The 16,371-nt window shown below is 37.6% G+C and overlaps 1 protein-coding gene across 1 annotated transcript in view; it reads left to right on the top strand.

Moving 5' to 3' along the window:
• Positions 1–16,371, top strand: part of ELAPOR2 (endosome-lysosome associated apoptosis and autophagy regulator family member 2) — a 184,250-nt gene that overhangs the window by 104,337 nt on the left and 63,542 nt on the right. The window contains exons 4-8 of the mRNA XM_078059201.1: positions 9,294–9,441; positions 12,479–12,565; positions 14,441–14,546; positions 15,483–15,635; positions 16,256–16,344. Coding sequence (XP_077915327.1) covers positions 9,294–9,441; positions 12,479–12,565; positions 14,441–14,546; positions 15,483–15,635; positions 16,256–16,344 — 583 coding nt within the window. The remainder of the gene's footprint in view (positions 1–9,293; positions 9,442–12,478; positions 12,566–14,440; positions 14,547–15,482; positions 15,636–16,255; positions 16,345–16,371) is intronic.

Here is a 16,371-nt window from a genome sequence, read left to right as displayed (position 1 = left end):
GATGCTGGGGAATTATTTAGCTGTGCTGAAAGATGTGCTCTCTCCTTCCTACCTTCCCTTAATCACACTTGCTTTCCAGTGCTCTCTCTTTCTCTCTCTGTCAAGTGACATTTTTACTCTCTTGATAATCATTTCATTTTATATGGTTGTGACATTAGATATCATTAACAGGATTATTCTATATAAATTTATATGTATATATATCGTTTATATATGTTGTATATATGTACATACATGTATATATGTACAATATATATATGTCATATATGTGCATATATGTTGTAGCTATATCATTGTATATATACAAATACACATATATGTATATATACATGTATACATATATATGCTTAAGTGTGTGTATATATTTTTAAAAATATAATTTTTTTAAACAAAATCGCTCTTTAGAAGAGGGGACTAGTAGGATTTTATGGTACCTCAGATCTTTGTGTGGACAGGAGATATTGACAGAGCTTCTTCTTCTACTTAGAATATGTAGTTTATTCATTAAAGAAATTTAATGATAAGTACAACTTTTTCAATGTTCTGTCTCATCTAATTTTCTTAATGTGAGTTTCAGTCTGACATTGCTATGATCATCTCCCTCCTTACCTCCCTTCCTTTTTCCATTCATCCAGTCTAGTTTTAATTCTTTTTAATTGGTTGGGTCATAGAGTTTTCCAAAATGGTTGTATCACTGTAGACTCCAGTGGTACATTTGAATTCGAGTCACGCTCCAACATTTGTTTTGTCAAGTCTTGTTTTATTTTAACAATTCCTGTGTGTGTGTGTGTGTGTGTGTGTGTGTGTGTGTGTGTGAGAGAGAGAGAAATGATACCTCCTTGTGGTTTTAATCTGCATTTCCCATGAACACTTTGCATATATTCATTGTCCATGTGTTTAATTTTTTTGTGTGTGTGAGATATCAACATGTTTTACCCATTTTCTATTTTTGGGGCTCATTTTATTATTGAGTTATATGAGTTCTTTGTGTATTCTGGACATGAGTTCTTGTTATGTATATATTTCTATAATACTTAATATTTGCATGCATGCATATGCAAATACATATACATACAGGCATGTGTAATATTTTCTTTGGGGCATTTGTCTTTTCAAGAGTTTAAAATTTGAAAAAGTACAATCTATCAAATTTTTTTCTGTTACGGTTAATGTTTTTTTTTATACCTTCACATATCTTTGCTAATCTTGATTGCAAAGGCTACAAATTACAATAGGCACTCTGAGAGTGTTATTAGAGTTATTATTGTACTTTTACATAATATGTAAAACTTACAACAGTAGTTATAGTTATACCCTCATCTGTGTGTTATTGTCATATATTTAGAAACATATTATAAAGCCTATAATAAAATGAAATGTATGTTAAATAATCAGTTGTTTTTAAAAGAACTTAAGAGGGGCGCCTGGGTAGCTCAGTCGTTAAGCGTCTGCCTTCAGCTCAGGTCATGATCCCAGGGTCCTGGGATCGAGCCCCGCATCGGGCTCCCTGCTCGGCGGGAAGCCTGCTTCTCCCTCTCCCACTCCCCCTGCTTGTGTTCCCTCTCTAGCTGTCTCTCTGTCAAAGAAATAAATAAAATCTTAAAAAAATAATAAAACAAAAGAACTTAAGAGATGAAAAAATATGACTTTATATGTTTGTCTACATAGTCACCATTATTGGCGCTCCTTCTTTCTTTATATAGATCTGAATGTTTAGGATTATTTTTTTCAACCAGTGAAATTTTCTTTATCCTTTCTTACAATGCAAGTCTGCTGCTCACAAATTCTTTCAGCTTTTGTTTACTTAAAAATACCTTTACTTTTGCCTCCATTTTGAAGAATATTTTCTTGGACATTAGACTCTGGACTTTACTTTTCTCTTTCTGTGCTTTAAAGATGTTCCACTACCTTCTGAACTCTCCCTTATTTGTGATGAAAAGTTAGCTGTTATTTTTTGTGATTAATTCCCTTCTATGTAATGTGTCTTTATTTCTCTGCCTACTTATAAAATGTCCTCCTTATTTTTGCTATTCAACAAGTTGGACTGTGATATGCCTGGCATTGGTTTTCATGTATTTACCTCAAGTTTAGTGGGCTTCTTGGATTTGTAGGTTGATACTGTCACCAAACTTAGGAATTATTTTAGCCATTATTTCACCAATAATGTTTTTTCTGCCTTTTTCTCTCCCTCTTTCCCTTCTTTTAGTCCAATTGCACGCACGTTAGACCATTTGATACTGTCTAAAAGTCACTGAAGCTCTTTTTTTTCCAATTTTTTTCTCTCGTATTTCAGATTACATAAATTTTATTGCTCTATTACCAACTTTTAAAAATTTCAGTCTCAAACTTGCTCTTAAGCCCATCTGGTGAATTTTAAATTTCACATGTTGTGATTTTTCAGTTCTAGAATTTCCATCTCGTTTATTTTATGGCTCTCATTTTTTTTTATTATGTTATGTTAATCACTATACATTACATCATTAGTTTTTGATGTAGTGTTCCATGATTCATTATTTGCATATAACACCCAGTGCTCCATGCAGAACGTGCCCTCTTTAATACCCATCACCAGGCTAACCCATCCCCCCACCCCCCTCCCCTCTAGAACCCTCAGTTTGTTTTTCAGAGTCCATCGTCTCTCATGGTTCATCTCGCCCTCCAATTCCCCCCCTTCATTCTTCCCCTCCTGCTATCTTCTTCTTCTTCTTCTTCTTTTTTTAACATATAATGTATTATTTGCTTCAGAGGTACAGATCTGTGATTCAACAGTCTTGCACACTTCACAGGGCTCACCATAGCACATACCCTCCCCAATGTCTATCACCCAGCCACCCCATCCCTCCCACCCCCCACCACTCCAGCAACCCTCAGTTTGTTTCCTGAGATTAAGAATTCCTCATATCAGTGAGGTCATATGATACATGTCTTTCTCTGACTGACTTATTTCGCTCAGCATTAATACCCTCCAGTTCCATCCACGTCGTTGCAAATGGCAAGATTTCATTCCTTTTGATGGCTGCATAATATTCCATTGTATATATATACCACCTCTTCTTTATCCATTCATCTGTCGATGGACATCTTGGCTCTTTCCACAGTTTGGCTATTGTGGACATTGCTGCTATAAACATCGGGGTGCACGTACCCCTTTGGATCCCTACATTTGTATCTTTGGGGTAAATACCCAGTAGTGCAATTGCTGGATTGTATAGTAGCTCTATTTTCAACTTTTTGAAGAACCTCCATACTGTTTTCCAGAGTGGCTGCACCAGCTTGCATTCCCACCAATAGTGTAGGAGGTTTCCCCTTTCTCCGCATCCCCACCAACATCTGTCATTTCCTGACTTCTTAATTTTAGCCATTCTGACTGGTGTGAGGTGATATCTCATTAAGGTTTTGATTTGGATTTCCCTGATGCCAAGCGATGTTGAGCACTTTTTCATGTGTCTGTTGGCCGCTTGGATGTCTTCTTTGGAAGGATCATTTGTTCTTTGGGTGTTGAGTTTAAGAAGTTCTTTATAGATTTTGGATACTAGCCCTTTATCTGATATGTCATTTGCAAATATCTTCTCCCATTCTGTCGTTTGTCTTTTGGTTTTGTTGACTGTTTCTTTTGCTGTGCAAACTCTTTTTATCTTGATGAGGTCCCAATAGTTCATTTTTGCCCTTGCTTCCCTTGCCTCTGGCGATGTTTCTAGGAAGAAGTTGTGGTGGCTGAGGTCGAAGAGGTTGCTGCCCGTGTTCTCCTTTAGGATTTTGATGGACTCCTGTCTCACATTTAGGTCTTTCAACCACTTTGAGTCTATTTTTGTGTGTGGTGTAAGGAAATGGTCCAGTTTCATTCTTCTGCATGTGGCTGTCCAGTTTTCCCAACACCATTTGTTGAAGAGACTGTCTTTTTTCCATTGGACATCTTTCCTACTTTGTCAAAGATTAGTTGACCATAGAGTTGAGGGTCCATTTCTGGGCTCTCTATTCTGTTCCATTGATCTATGTGTCTGTTTTTGTGCCAGTACCATACTGTCTTGATGATGACAGCTTTGTAATAGAGCCTGAAGTCCGGAATTGTGATGCCGCCAGCTTTGCTTTTCTTTTTCAACATTCCTCTGGCTATTCGAGGTCTTTTCTGGTTCCATACAAATTTTAGGATTATTTGTTCCATTTCTTTGAAAAAAGTTGGTGGTATTTTTTTTTTTTTTAAAGATTTTATTTATTTATTTGACAGAGAGAGACATAGCGAGAGCAGGAACACAAGCAGGGGGAGTGGGAGAGGGAGAAGCAGGCTTCCCGCAGAGCGGGGAGCCCGATGCGGGACTCGATCCCAGGACCCTGGGATCATGACCTGAGCCGAAGGCAGACGCCCAACGACTGAGCCACCCAGGCACCCCAAAGTTGATGGTATTTTCATGGGGATTGCATTGAATATGTAGATTGCTCTAGGTAGCATTGACATCTTCACAATATTTGTTCTTCCAATCCATGAGCATGGAATGTTTCTCCATTTCTTTGTGTCTTCCTCAATTTCTTTCATGAGTATTCTATAGTTTTCTGAATACAGATTCTTTGCCTCTTTGGTTAGATTTATTCCGAGGTATCTTATGGTTTTGGGTGCAGTTGTAAATGGGATCAACTCCTTAATTTCTCTTTCTTCGGTCTTGTTGTTGGTGTATAGGAATGCCACTGATTTCTGTGCATTGATTTTATATCCTGCCACTTTACTGAATTCCTGTAGGAATGGGAGCAGTTTTGGGGTGGAGTCTTTTGGATTTTCCCCATAAAGTATCATATCATCTGCAAAGAGTGAGAGTTTGACTTCTTCTTTGCCGATTTGGATGCCTTTTATTTCTTTTTGTTGTCTGATTGCTGTGGCTAGGACTTCTAGTACTATGTTGAATAGCAGTGGTGATAGTGGACATCCCTGCCGTATTCCTGACCTTAGGGGGAAAGCTTTCAGTTTTTCCCCATTGAGAATGATATTTGCTGTGGGTTTTTCATAGATGGCTTTTATAATATTGAGGTATATACCCTCTATCCTTATACTCTGAAGAGTTTTGATCAAGAAAGGATGCTGTACTTTGTCCAATGCTTTTTCTGCATCTATTGAGAGGATCATATGGTTCTTGTTCTTTCTTTTATTAATGTATTGTATCACATTGATTGACTTGTGGATGTTGAACCAACCTTGCAGCCCAGGGATAAATCCCACTTGGTCGTGGTGAATAATCCTTTTAATGTACTGTTGGATCCTATTGGCTAGTATTTTGGTGAGAATTTTTACATCCATGTTCATCAAGGATATTGGTCTGTAATTCTCCTTTTTGGTGGGGTCTTTGTCTGGTTTTGGGATCAAGGTAATGGTGGCCCCATAAAATGAGTTTGGAAGTTTTCCTTCCATTTCTATTTTTTGGAACAGTTTCAGAAGAATAGGTATTAATTCTTCTTGAAATGTTTGGTAGAATTCCCCTGGGAAGCCATCTGGCCCTGGGCTTTTGTTTGTTGGGAGATTATTGATGACTGCTTCAATTTCCTTAGTGGTTATAGGTCTGTTCAGGTTTTCTATTTCTTCCTGGTTCAGTTTTGGTAGTTTATATGTCTCTAGGAATGCATCCATTTCTTCCAGATTGTCTAATGTGCTGGCATATAGTTGCTCATAATATGTTCTTATAATTGTTTGTATTTCTTTGGTGTTGGTTTTGATATCCTCTTTCATTCATGATTTTGTTGATTTGGGTCATTTCTCTTTTCTTTTTGATAAGTCTGGCCAGGGGTTTATTAATCTTGTTAATTCTTTCAAAGAACCAGCTCCTAGTTTCATTGATCTGTTCTACTGTTCTTTTGGTTTCTATTTCATTGATTTCTGCTCCGATCTTTATTATTTCTCTTCTCCTGCTGGGTTTAGGCTTTATTTGCTGTTCTTTCTCCAGCTCCTTTAGGTGTAGGGTTAGGTTGTGTATTTGAGACCTTTCTTGTTTCTTGAGAAAGGTTTGTATTGTTATATACTTTCCTCTTATGACCGCCTTTGCTGCATCCCAAAGATTTTGAACAGTTGTGTTTTTATTTTCATTGTTTTCCTGAATTTTTAAAATTCTTCTTTAATTGCCTGGTTGACCCATTCATTCTTTAGTAGGATGCTCTTTAGCCTCCATATATTTGAGTTCTTTCCGACTTTCCTCTTATGATTGAGTTCTAGTTTCAAAGCATTGTGGTCTGAAAATATGCAGGGAATGATCCCAATCTTTTGGTACCAGTTGAGACCTGATTTGTGACCCAGGATGTGATATATTCTGGAGAATGTTCCAGGTGCACTAGAGAAGAATGTGTATTCTGTTGCTTTGGGATGGAATGTTCTGAATATATCTGTGAAGTCCATTTGGTCCAGTGTGTCATTTAAAGTCTTTATTTCCTTGTTGATCTTTTGCTTAGATGATGTGTTCATTTCAGTGAGGGGGTGTTAAAGTCCCCATTATTATTGTATTGTTGTTGATATGTTTCTTTGCTTTTGTTATTAATTGGCTTATGTAATTGGCTGCTCCCATGTTAGGGGCATAGATATTTACAATTGTTAGATCTTCTTGTTGGATAGACCCTTTATGTATGATACAGTGTCCTTCCTCATCTCTTATTACAGTCTTTGGTTTAAAATCTAATTTGTCTGCTATAAGGATTCCTACCCCAGCTTTCTTTTGGTGTCCATTAGCATGGTAAATGGTTTTCCATCCCTTCACTTTCAACCTGGGGGTGTGTTTGGGTCTAAAATGAGTCTCTTGCAGACAGCATATCGATGGGTCTTGTTTTTTTATCCAATCTGATAGCCTGTGTCTTTTGATTGGGGCATTTAGCCCATTTACATTCAGGGTAACTATTGAAAGATGAATTTAGTGCCATTATATTGCCTGTAAGGGGACTGTTACTGTATATTGTCTGTGTTCCTTTCTGGTCTATGTTGCTTTTAGGCTCTCTCTTTGCTTAGAGGACCCCTTTCAATATTTCTTGTAGGGCTGGTTCGTGTTTGCAAATTCCTTTAGTTTTTGTTTGTCCTGGAAGCTTTTTATCTCTCCTTCTATTTTCAATGACAGCCTAGTTGGATATAGTATTCTTGGCTGCGTATTTTTCTCATTTAGTGCTCCGAATATATCATGCCAGTCATTTCTGGCCTGCCAGGTCTCTGTGGATAGGTCTGCTGCCAGTCTAATGTTTCTACCATTGTAGGTTACATATCTCTTCTCCCAAGCTGCTTTCAGGATTTTCTCTTTGTCTCTGAGACTCGTAAGTTTTACTATTAGATGTCGGGGTGTTGACCTATTTTTACTGATTTTGAGAGGTGTTCTCTGTGCCTCCTGGGTTTTGATGCCTGTTTCCTTCCCCAAATTAGGGAAGTCCTCTGCTATAATTTGCTCCAGTATACCTTCTGCTCCTTATTTTATGGCTCTTATTTCCCTTGAAATGCTTGAGATTCTCCATCCCTTCACTCACTGTATTCATCTTTTATTTATAATTGACTGTATTTGTAAGAAGTGTCTTAAATACTTGTCTGTTTTTTTACTGTCTTTTTTCTCAATTAAGGGTCATATTTTCCCACTTATTTGCATGTCTAGTAAATTTTTATTGTATCTTGGGCATTGTGAATGTTAAGATGTAGGGAACATGGATTATATTTTTTCTTCATTTTAGGGGTGCTGAATTTTGTTCTGGCAGGCAGTTTATGTGCTCAAAGAGCACCTTGATCTCATCAGGCCTGCTTTTATTATTTTTTAGGGTGGCTCTGTATTGGTTTCACTCTTAGCTCTAGGTTACGACCTTTATTTTAGTGCAGGAGTTGGCAAACTGTGACCTGTGGGCCCTTTGTTTTTGTAAACCAAGTTATATTGGAAGACAGCTGCGCTCAGTTATTTATGCATTATCTATGGCTGCTTTTCAATTATAATGGCAGAGTTAAGTATTGCAGGAAAGACCAGATGGTCCACAAATCCAAAAATATTTATTCTTTGACCCTTTATGAAAAAATTTGCTGATACCTGCTCCAGGGTAAGGCCCTATTCCCAAGGTGGCAATTCTGGGGTATCAGATGAATGCTCAATGTGGTTATCAAGTTTTCTCCTCTCAGGCTGACCGGAAGTTCCTGTGACTCCCACTAAAGTGATCTCTCTGATTATGTCACAGCTTTGTGGTGGCTGTTCTCTGCCATGTCTGCCTGTATACTCTAGCCTGAAGCCCAGGACCAACAGAGAAACTCCATATGGACTTCTGGACCCCTGTTTTCTCTGACTCTCAGGCCTATAAATTTCAGCAGCTTCAGCTGCCCTAAATACTCATCTCTGCTCCTCAGCTCAGTGAGACCACCCTGCTCTGCTTGGGTGCTACAGTCTGGAAAGTGTCCTGAAGAGTGATGCCAAAGTCAGTTTGGGCTTTGCCTCATGCATTTTCCTGCTCCCAAGAATCTCTGTCTTACATTGCCTATTGTCATTGCCTGAATATGGCTCATGTATTTTCCTTAGTTTAACAATTTGTTAAAGAGAAAGGGCAAATCCAATACCAGTTAGTGAGTCATGTTGGGATGTGGAAGTCTCAGTCTTCAGATTCCTTTTAGAAAAAAGAAAAGAATTTGCCAAAATCTCACTCTTACCATCCATATAAACAGAGAAGGCTGTTAAGTTGTGCTTTCATACAGTTTGTTAGAAATTTTTTTTTGGCCAAAGGGTCAACATGTGACTCATTATTGGTTTAGCTCAGAATTATGGCTAGATTTGCAACTTAAATTTTGTTCACCAGTATATTTTCTTAATTTTTCATTTTGTTTGTTTTTTTTTTAGATAAAAATTCCAACCACACTCCTACCCCTCCTATATACTCTGAAACTGTGATTTATATTTTATTTAGGTGTGCTTTAAATGAGTTTTTACTAGGACTTTTCCTTCATTCATTTCAAGTAACTCCTCATCTCCCTGCCAGGTATATATGTGTATAAATAAAACTTCATGTGTTGCTTGAGAGAATAACTCTACCTCAGACTGTTGCAATTAGTAGTGATCTATTTAGTGACCAAATTTTTCTTGAAAAATAGCAGTTTCCTAGCAAATGGATCACATAACCTTACCAAACTTTAAGGAAGCCCTTTGCCATAAGAAATGAACATTTTCCCAGTAATGTGTTGGCCTTTGAGTTCCAGAAATGCTTTAGACTTCTCTGCTGTGCTTTGCTGATGGAACTACTTTTGAAACTAAGTTATATAACTTGTGAACAGAAGAGGTTTCCGAATGCTAATGTAAAAATTCCTCTTGGTTTTGTTTCCACAGCTCTTCTTGGGTCCCTCGTGGAAATTACATAGAGTCCAATCGTGATGACTGCACGGTATCTTTGATCTATGCTGTGCACCTCAAGAAGTCAGGTTATGTCTTCTTTGAGTACCAGTATGTCGACAACAACATCTTCTTTGAGTTCTTTGTAAGGCCTTTTATGTTCTAAAATTTACTTTTTGAGGGAAATTCATGTAAAATTTCTTGTAATCGGTTGTTGCTATTCCGTGGTATGCCTCCTCAGTTTTTCCTGTCAACTGAACATTTTGATATTAAAAGAAAACTTTATTTTTTCTTTAATATTTTATTTTCTGCTTAATATTGTTTATTTACCTCTGAGCTCTCACCTTGTTGAATAACATTGGACTGGTTTTATTATTGGTTATGATATTAGATGACCATTTGATTTAGACTTTTTGTGTGAAAAATACTTTCACCCAAAATTCATTTTAATTTTCTATATAGCTACAGATGCTATTTTAGTCAAAATATGTTTTCACCAATTTTAGTTTTTGTTTTTTTCTTTTTGCAGTTTCAAGTAGTTGACTGATTTAAGTATAAGCATGGGCAATATTTGAAAAATAGAAGTGGCTATGTTTTTTTGATTCTGTCAATTTTGTATAATCTAAAGGAATCAGTGGATGGGATAGTTGATGTCTTTGGTAAGAGATGAAATAGCATTATGGAATGTAGGATAAAATAGTAGTTTTACAGAATAGGCTGGGGTGGGGGGAGGGGGGATGGGGTAACTGGGTGATGGGCATTAAGGAGGACGCATGATGTGATGAGCACTGGGTGTTACATGCAACTGATGAATCACTGAACTCTACCTCTGAAACTCATAATATATTATATGTTAATTAATTGAATTTAAATTGAAAGGAATAGACTATTGCTACTAAAATTAAATATTTAATATAGGGGCACCTGGCTGGTTCAGTCGGAAGAGCACGTGACTCTTGATCTCAGGATTGTGAGTTTGAGCCCCACGCTGGGTGTAAAGATTGCTTAAATAAATAGATAAGTAAACTTTAAAAAGTTAATATAAACTGTATCTAATCTAGCAAATATTTGTTGTGGCAGTCTCTCAAATGCTTGAGAAAATATTTTCAGATTGACTTCTTAAAAAATGTGTGTTGTACAGGTAATTGGGGAAAATTATCTTGTATAATGTTTCTGTGGTCCAGATTTCAGGAGCCCAGGTACTAATAATTCTAAAACAAATTTATTTTGCTCCTGATAATGGAAATTTGTAAGTTGGAAGTTTGATAGGAAGAGACACTTGCCATGAAAGTATGAGCCCTGGACTTGAAGTCAAGAGATTCTGGCTTAAGTCCCAACTGCCGTGGCTGGTTGTGTGTTTTGGGCAATTAAGCTAACTTTCCGGCCCTCAGCATTCTCTTTTGCAAAGTGGATTGTATGACCAGACCTTTAAGGATCCTCCTTGTCCTAATATCCTTTGAGGAGTTTAAAATGTTAAGTAATAGTCAAACGGATTTCCTTTTTAAGCTACATTTTGTTTGTAAAACACTTCTTAGAGTAAATGATTCCCTATTCCATGGGACATTTTTGCAATATTACTAAAACTAGAGTAAAGCAAGGTAATTATAAAACTGTTTAAGAATAAGCATTTAGTTTTGTATTGCTGAATAAGTCCTTTCAGAGTTGTCAGTAAAGGTACTCCTAAAACATGAAGTTTCATGACTTCCTTTGAATGGTGCCTTTGTTCTGGTTACATATTGAAAAGAGGTGGCGAGTTCCTTCTTTTATTGATGTTTCAGCTTTATAGGTTGTAATTTATTGACTCAGAGGGTCAACACTTCAGTCATCAGGCTTATGGTTAATGGAAAGGAAATGTCTGAAGACTGAAAGATACAGTTGTACCTTCGGCCATCACATAATTTAAAGCAGTCAAGTATTTAATTTTAGAACTGTGGGAATTTGATTCAGCTCCTCCACTCTTCTTTTTAAGTGATGAAGCTGAAACCTAGGGAGAATAAGTGATTGGACCAAGGTCATACCTTTACTATTTACTTTTAGAATGAAGAACAGAAATCAGATCCCAGAATGCCATTAGAATATCCCCAAAACACATGATGTTTGATTTCAGCTGGGAAAAAAAAAAAAAAAAAACTTTCAGCTTATCCACACATTGACCATCAAAGGTATATTTAGGGTCCATATCTGCTTAAAAATGGCTTAACACTTGCATTAGAATGGTTATTATGCTTATAGTATAAATATGTATAAGTATGATACTTAAATTCAGTTTAAACAATCTCAGTGGCTGATATTCTCTGGTATTTTTGGATGTTAAAAGTATCTGTTTTCTAGCTAAGCTTTTAGGAAATATCTATTACAGCGAACATTTTAATGTTGTTGGTAAACTGGTCAGGAGGATGAATGAAGTGGCCAAGATGTAGAGAAGAGAGAAATAGCCATTTTGGCCAAAGCAGAGGTGACAAGTTCTTATTTCAGCCCTACTCTATTGCTGACTCATGGGCAGTACTGCAAAATGGCCTGCTTTTTGATGTCTGTGTATTCTTCACAGGCCTGGAAAAGTCGTGTGCAAACCCTTAGGCATTTTGTAAGAATTGTCCGGAGAGCACAAAGTGTTTGGTACTAAAGATAGTAGCTGCAGTCGTTTGAACTGGTGTGGTGTGTGATTAACATTCCCCCCAACTCAGAATTTAGGGCTTTGGCTTTAACTGTAGCTACTTGTCTGTGTGTTTGGAAGGAGTCCTGGGGAATTGAAAACCAAGCAGATGTCATTTATTTATTAATTTAAAACATTACTTCCCTGAGTCTTGTAAAAATGTACTTTATTTTTATTGGGCCCGGATGGTGAATGAAAGATTTTAAAACTTTTGGTAAGTTTTTCGCAATGACTTTTTCTCCCTTCTGTGAATTTTCAGAGTTAACTACTCTCATCCTCTCTCCCTCCCTCCTCTCTGCTTCCTCACCCTTTTGTTGCAATAATGTGGATGCTTTACTTAGAATCACTCGTATACAGTTGTCACTTAGGCTCTAGAGGTCTTGGTATGTTTGCTTGCTGAAAATTACTCATGGTCATTGTTTAGTAGGTATTGAAAGAAGCTCTTGCAGCCTGTCCTATGCTGAGTAATGAATTTAATTAAAGCCATTATTCAAGAAGCTTTACTGGGGCCCTTGTGTTTAATCCACAGATTCAAAACGATCAGTGCCAGGAGATGGACACCACTGCAGACAAGTGGGTAAAACTCACAGACAATGGAGAATGGGGCTCTCATTCTGTAAGTCTCTGTTTGTTTCTCTTCTATCCCATCAGCCCCCATTCTGCTCCTTCCTTTTCCCAACCTTATAAAAAAAAAGTTTATGAACAAAAAAGAAAAATGATTCATTAATTTAGACAGTTTCTAGTTAGGGAAGAAATTGTCCCAAAGTTTCATGCACACGGGTAGTTTTTCCTACCTTTCTCTTTCTCCTTAGGCTTCTTTCCCTCCTCTTTCCCATCATACTCCAACTTTCCTCCTTTTCAAAAGGGCATTGACAAGAAAATAAGGCTGTTCAAAACTAGCGCACAGAACCTCGGGGTATGTAAGTTTACATATGTGCCTGTCACATGGGAGAGAATCCGTGGCTCCTGGTACTGGGAGGGTCCTTTGACCCAACTTTCTCTGCAGTCTTCCCAACAAGTGACTTTCCAGCTTGTCTTGGTGGGGGCCGTACTGACTCCACTGTTGGACAGCTCTGCCTATCACAAAAGTCATCCATGGTTGGAGCCTAAACCTGCTTCCTATCTATCTGTCACCTGTTGCTCAAAGGTCTACAGTCTCTGGTCACATCGGGTAACGCAACTGCCTAGTCTCCACAGGACAACTCCAAATGCCTGAAAGCAGTTATCAGGCAACACAGTCTGTGAATCTGTTATTATTTGAGGCACTGTCCCTTTGGAATGAGGCATGGATTTCAAATCTAACTCTGGCTTACAGTAGTTGTGTTTCTCTAGGCAGTTGGCTTAATCTCTTTGGTTTTGTTTTTGGCTTCATCTCTCTGAATCCGATTTTTCATGTAAGAAATGGGAGCGATCTTGCAGGATTAAATGAGAGGCTATATGGGAACCACCTAGTGTGGTGCCTGCAGTGTAGACTGAGCTCTATGTCAGTAAGCGACCATCCACCCCCACCTTTGAGTTGTAACAGGTGCCCCATCCTTGAGTGATTAATACAATGTACCCTTTTGGACTGGTTTTTTTTTTTTTTTCCATCTGTATGCCTGGAAGTGATATGAGAACCACTTAAGATCCATTCACCTAAGCATTCATTAAGCTGGGCTTTGAAGGTACAGTAACCCTTGGCAACAAATACACTTTCTTCACTTAACACAGGGGAAAGTACTTAGTGCACTACTTTTCTGACTCTCTGGCAGGGTGAAGTACTTGGATATGTTTTAATTTCATACAGCTTGAATTTGGCCAGCCAGAGACTGCATAGAAGAATAAGAGTGGCAAATGAGAAAGCAAGGAACCCTTAAATTATTTCGTTGGCTTTGACGGAAACAACATGAGATTTATGGGAAACGTAGTTTGATACGTAAATAGAACCATGTGCTGGTGGCAAAGGAAGCAAATATTAGATGTAATATCATTTACATTCTGCAGTCATTTAAATCATATTATTTTATAACAGTCCTATTTTTCTCTGCTTGCTGTTGTACTATTGTTTATTAAACAACTTTAGAAGGAAGCAAACTCGTTCTGTTGACTTTTTGTTTTCAGAGCCCAGGAATCTACATATGAATAGTGGCAGTCAACAAATATGTAATTGGGTTGAGTGCCTTTCACTTTCTGGAATGAATTCCTTTTAAATACAAACCAAGACTTCACGCACATGGTTTAAAAATCATTTTATCTTTTTGTTCAGGCTTAAAGAATTTTCTTTTCCTTCTTTATTGCTATAGTTTTTGGATTGGCAAACTATTTTTTTTTTTTTTATAAAATATAACTACAGCAGAGCTTAGATATGAACTAACAGTAGACTTAAATTTGTAGGTTCCTAATTAATGGTGTTTCATGATAATGCCTTGAGACGTGTATAAGGGATTAGCTTTGAGGTATGGTTGAAGTAGCGTGGTTTATCTGACCGAGTGCCTTGTGTTCCTCTTTACAGGTGATGTTGAAATCAGGCACCAACATATTGTACTGGAGAACCACTGGCATCCTTATGGGTTCTAAGGCGGTCAAGCCAGTTTTGGTAAAAAATATCACAATTGAAGGTATTTCACAGCAATTTTTTCGGTAGTCACATATCACAATTGAGAGTTAGTTAAAACATTGATTAAGTTGTTGGTTTCGATGGCTCAAGGATTTATGGGGCTGGAATTAATACGTTAGGCATCATACATGTCTAGAGATCCTGGTTTTATTTTTGGCAAGTTGACTGGAATTTTTTTCTTTTTTGTACCCTTAAACTAAATTAATTTAATCTGTGTGAAAAAATAAGCATGATAACAATTTTCGGTGTCTCTACATAAAATAAAAGGATCTTATTAATAAGAAACTATTCTTCATTCAAGAAATGTCTATTGTACCGGACATCGAGCCCACCCGGGTCACTGTTAAATCCGTAGAAATAGAAATAAAATAAACTTCTCTGCCTGACTGTCTCCTAAACCTCTTTTGCCTCTCTGAACCAGCTAGGCATTTTCTGGCCCAGGAGAGCAGCCAATAAACCCTGGCATGCTTCGTTCTCAATTAGGGCTAGTTTTAATTAAACCAGTGATTCTCCTTTATTAATGGCTTATCTTTTACTACCTTCTATACTGGGTCCTGTGACACCATCTCATTAGTCATAGGGACATCTCCTGGCAAAGGCTGGAATTACAAGCCAGAAGAAAAGGCCATTCCTACCAGGGTCTGTTAGGTCTGAGTGAGTGGATTTGTTTTTTGACAACTCAGTTTATAATTTAGTATACCTCTGTCACATCTCAATCTCTCGTTTAAGTGTTTGCTCTCCTTAGGATGTTTAATTCAGTATCTATCCCAGTTTTTTGTATACAGTAAATACTTCCTTGGTGTTGAATGAATGGGATAAAGGATCCCCGCTGACTACTCCTATTTCTCTCACTTCTGAGAGAAGCAGCAAGAAGGTACTGATGTGCTTGTTGCTGGTGGGTCCTCCCTCCCATGCTCTGTTTTTCATTACCACACAGGGGTGGCATATACATCAGAATGCTTCCCGTGCAAGCCAGGAACATTCAGCAACAAACCAGGTTCGTTTACCTGCCAAGTCTGTCCCAGAAACACCTACTCTGAGAAAGGAGCCAAAGAATGCATAAAGTGTGAAGAGCACTCCCAGTTTTCAGGTAGGACTAGGCTTTGCCAGTTTATGCTCTTTGTTCTTCTCTCTCTAAATTTATGTTTGTTCTGGCTTATAGCCATAAGCCAGAAGTCACACATCAAATGTGGTGGGAAGAGTGTGCCAGAAACCAAGTGCTGAAGGGAATCAGTATTGAATGGATAAAATACTACTTCTTCTTACCCCTTTGTGCATGACTTTTCCATTTGTCACTTTTTCTGTTCCACACCCCACAGGGATATATTTCTCCCTGTGCTTTGGATATATTTATACTAATCTAAAAAAAAATCATATTGTAATTTCACATGATTCAATGGCATAGAGGTGTACTCAGAAAATTTTCATTTGTTGCAAATTTACAATGTTCACTGATAACGGAAGAAATCTAATGTCTTATTGGAAAAAATGAAATGTTTCCTGTGTATCATGGAAACATTTATTGCTCTAGGGTAAATAGAAATGTAGGCCTTTATTTTCCTTATGCCTAGCTAGTTCTTCCTAAATTCGTCTGCTAAGGTTATTTTAAAATTTTAGTTGTCTGGGTTTTTTTGTTTGTTTTGATTTTTTGCCTTTTTCGAGAGTCACAACATAAATGACTCATTTCTGAAATGCGTTTTTATGTTGCAGAGGAAGGATCCAGTGAGTGTATGGAGCGACCTCCCTGTACCACAAAAGACTATTTCCAGATCCATACTCCATGTGATGAAGAAGGCAAGGTATAGGCTGTCTTCAGTCGACTGCAT

Source organism: Halichoerus grypus, chromosome 12 (genome assembly GCF_964656455.1).
Source record: "Halichoerus grypus chromosome 12, mHalGry1.hap1.1, whole genome shotgun sequence".
In the NCBI taxonomy this organism is placed as follows: Eukaryota; Metazoa; Chordata; class Mammalia; order Carnivora; family Phocidae; genus Halichoerus; species Halichoerus grypus.
Note: the sequence above shows the minus strand (reverse complement) of the source record. Positions and strands in the feature narration are given on the sequence as shown.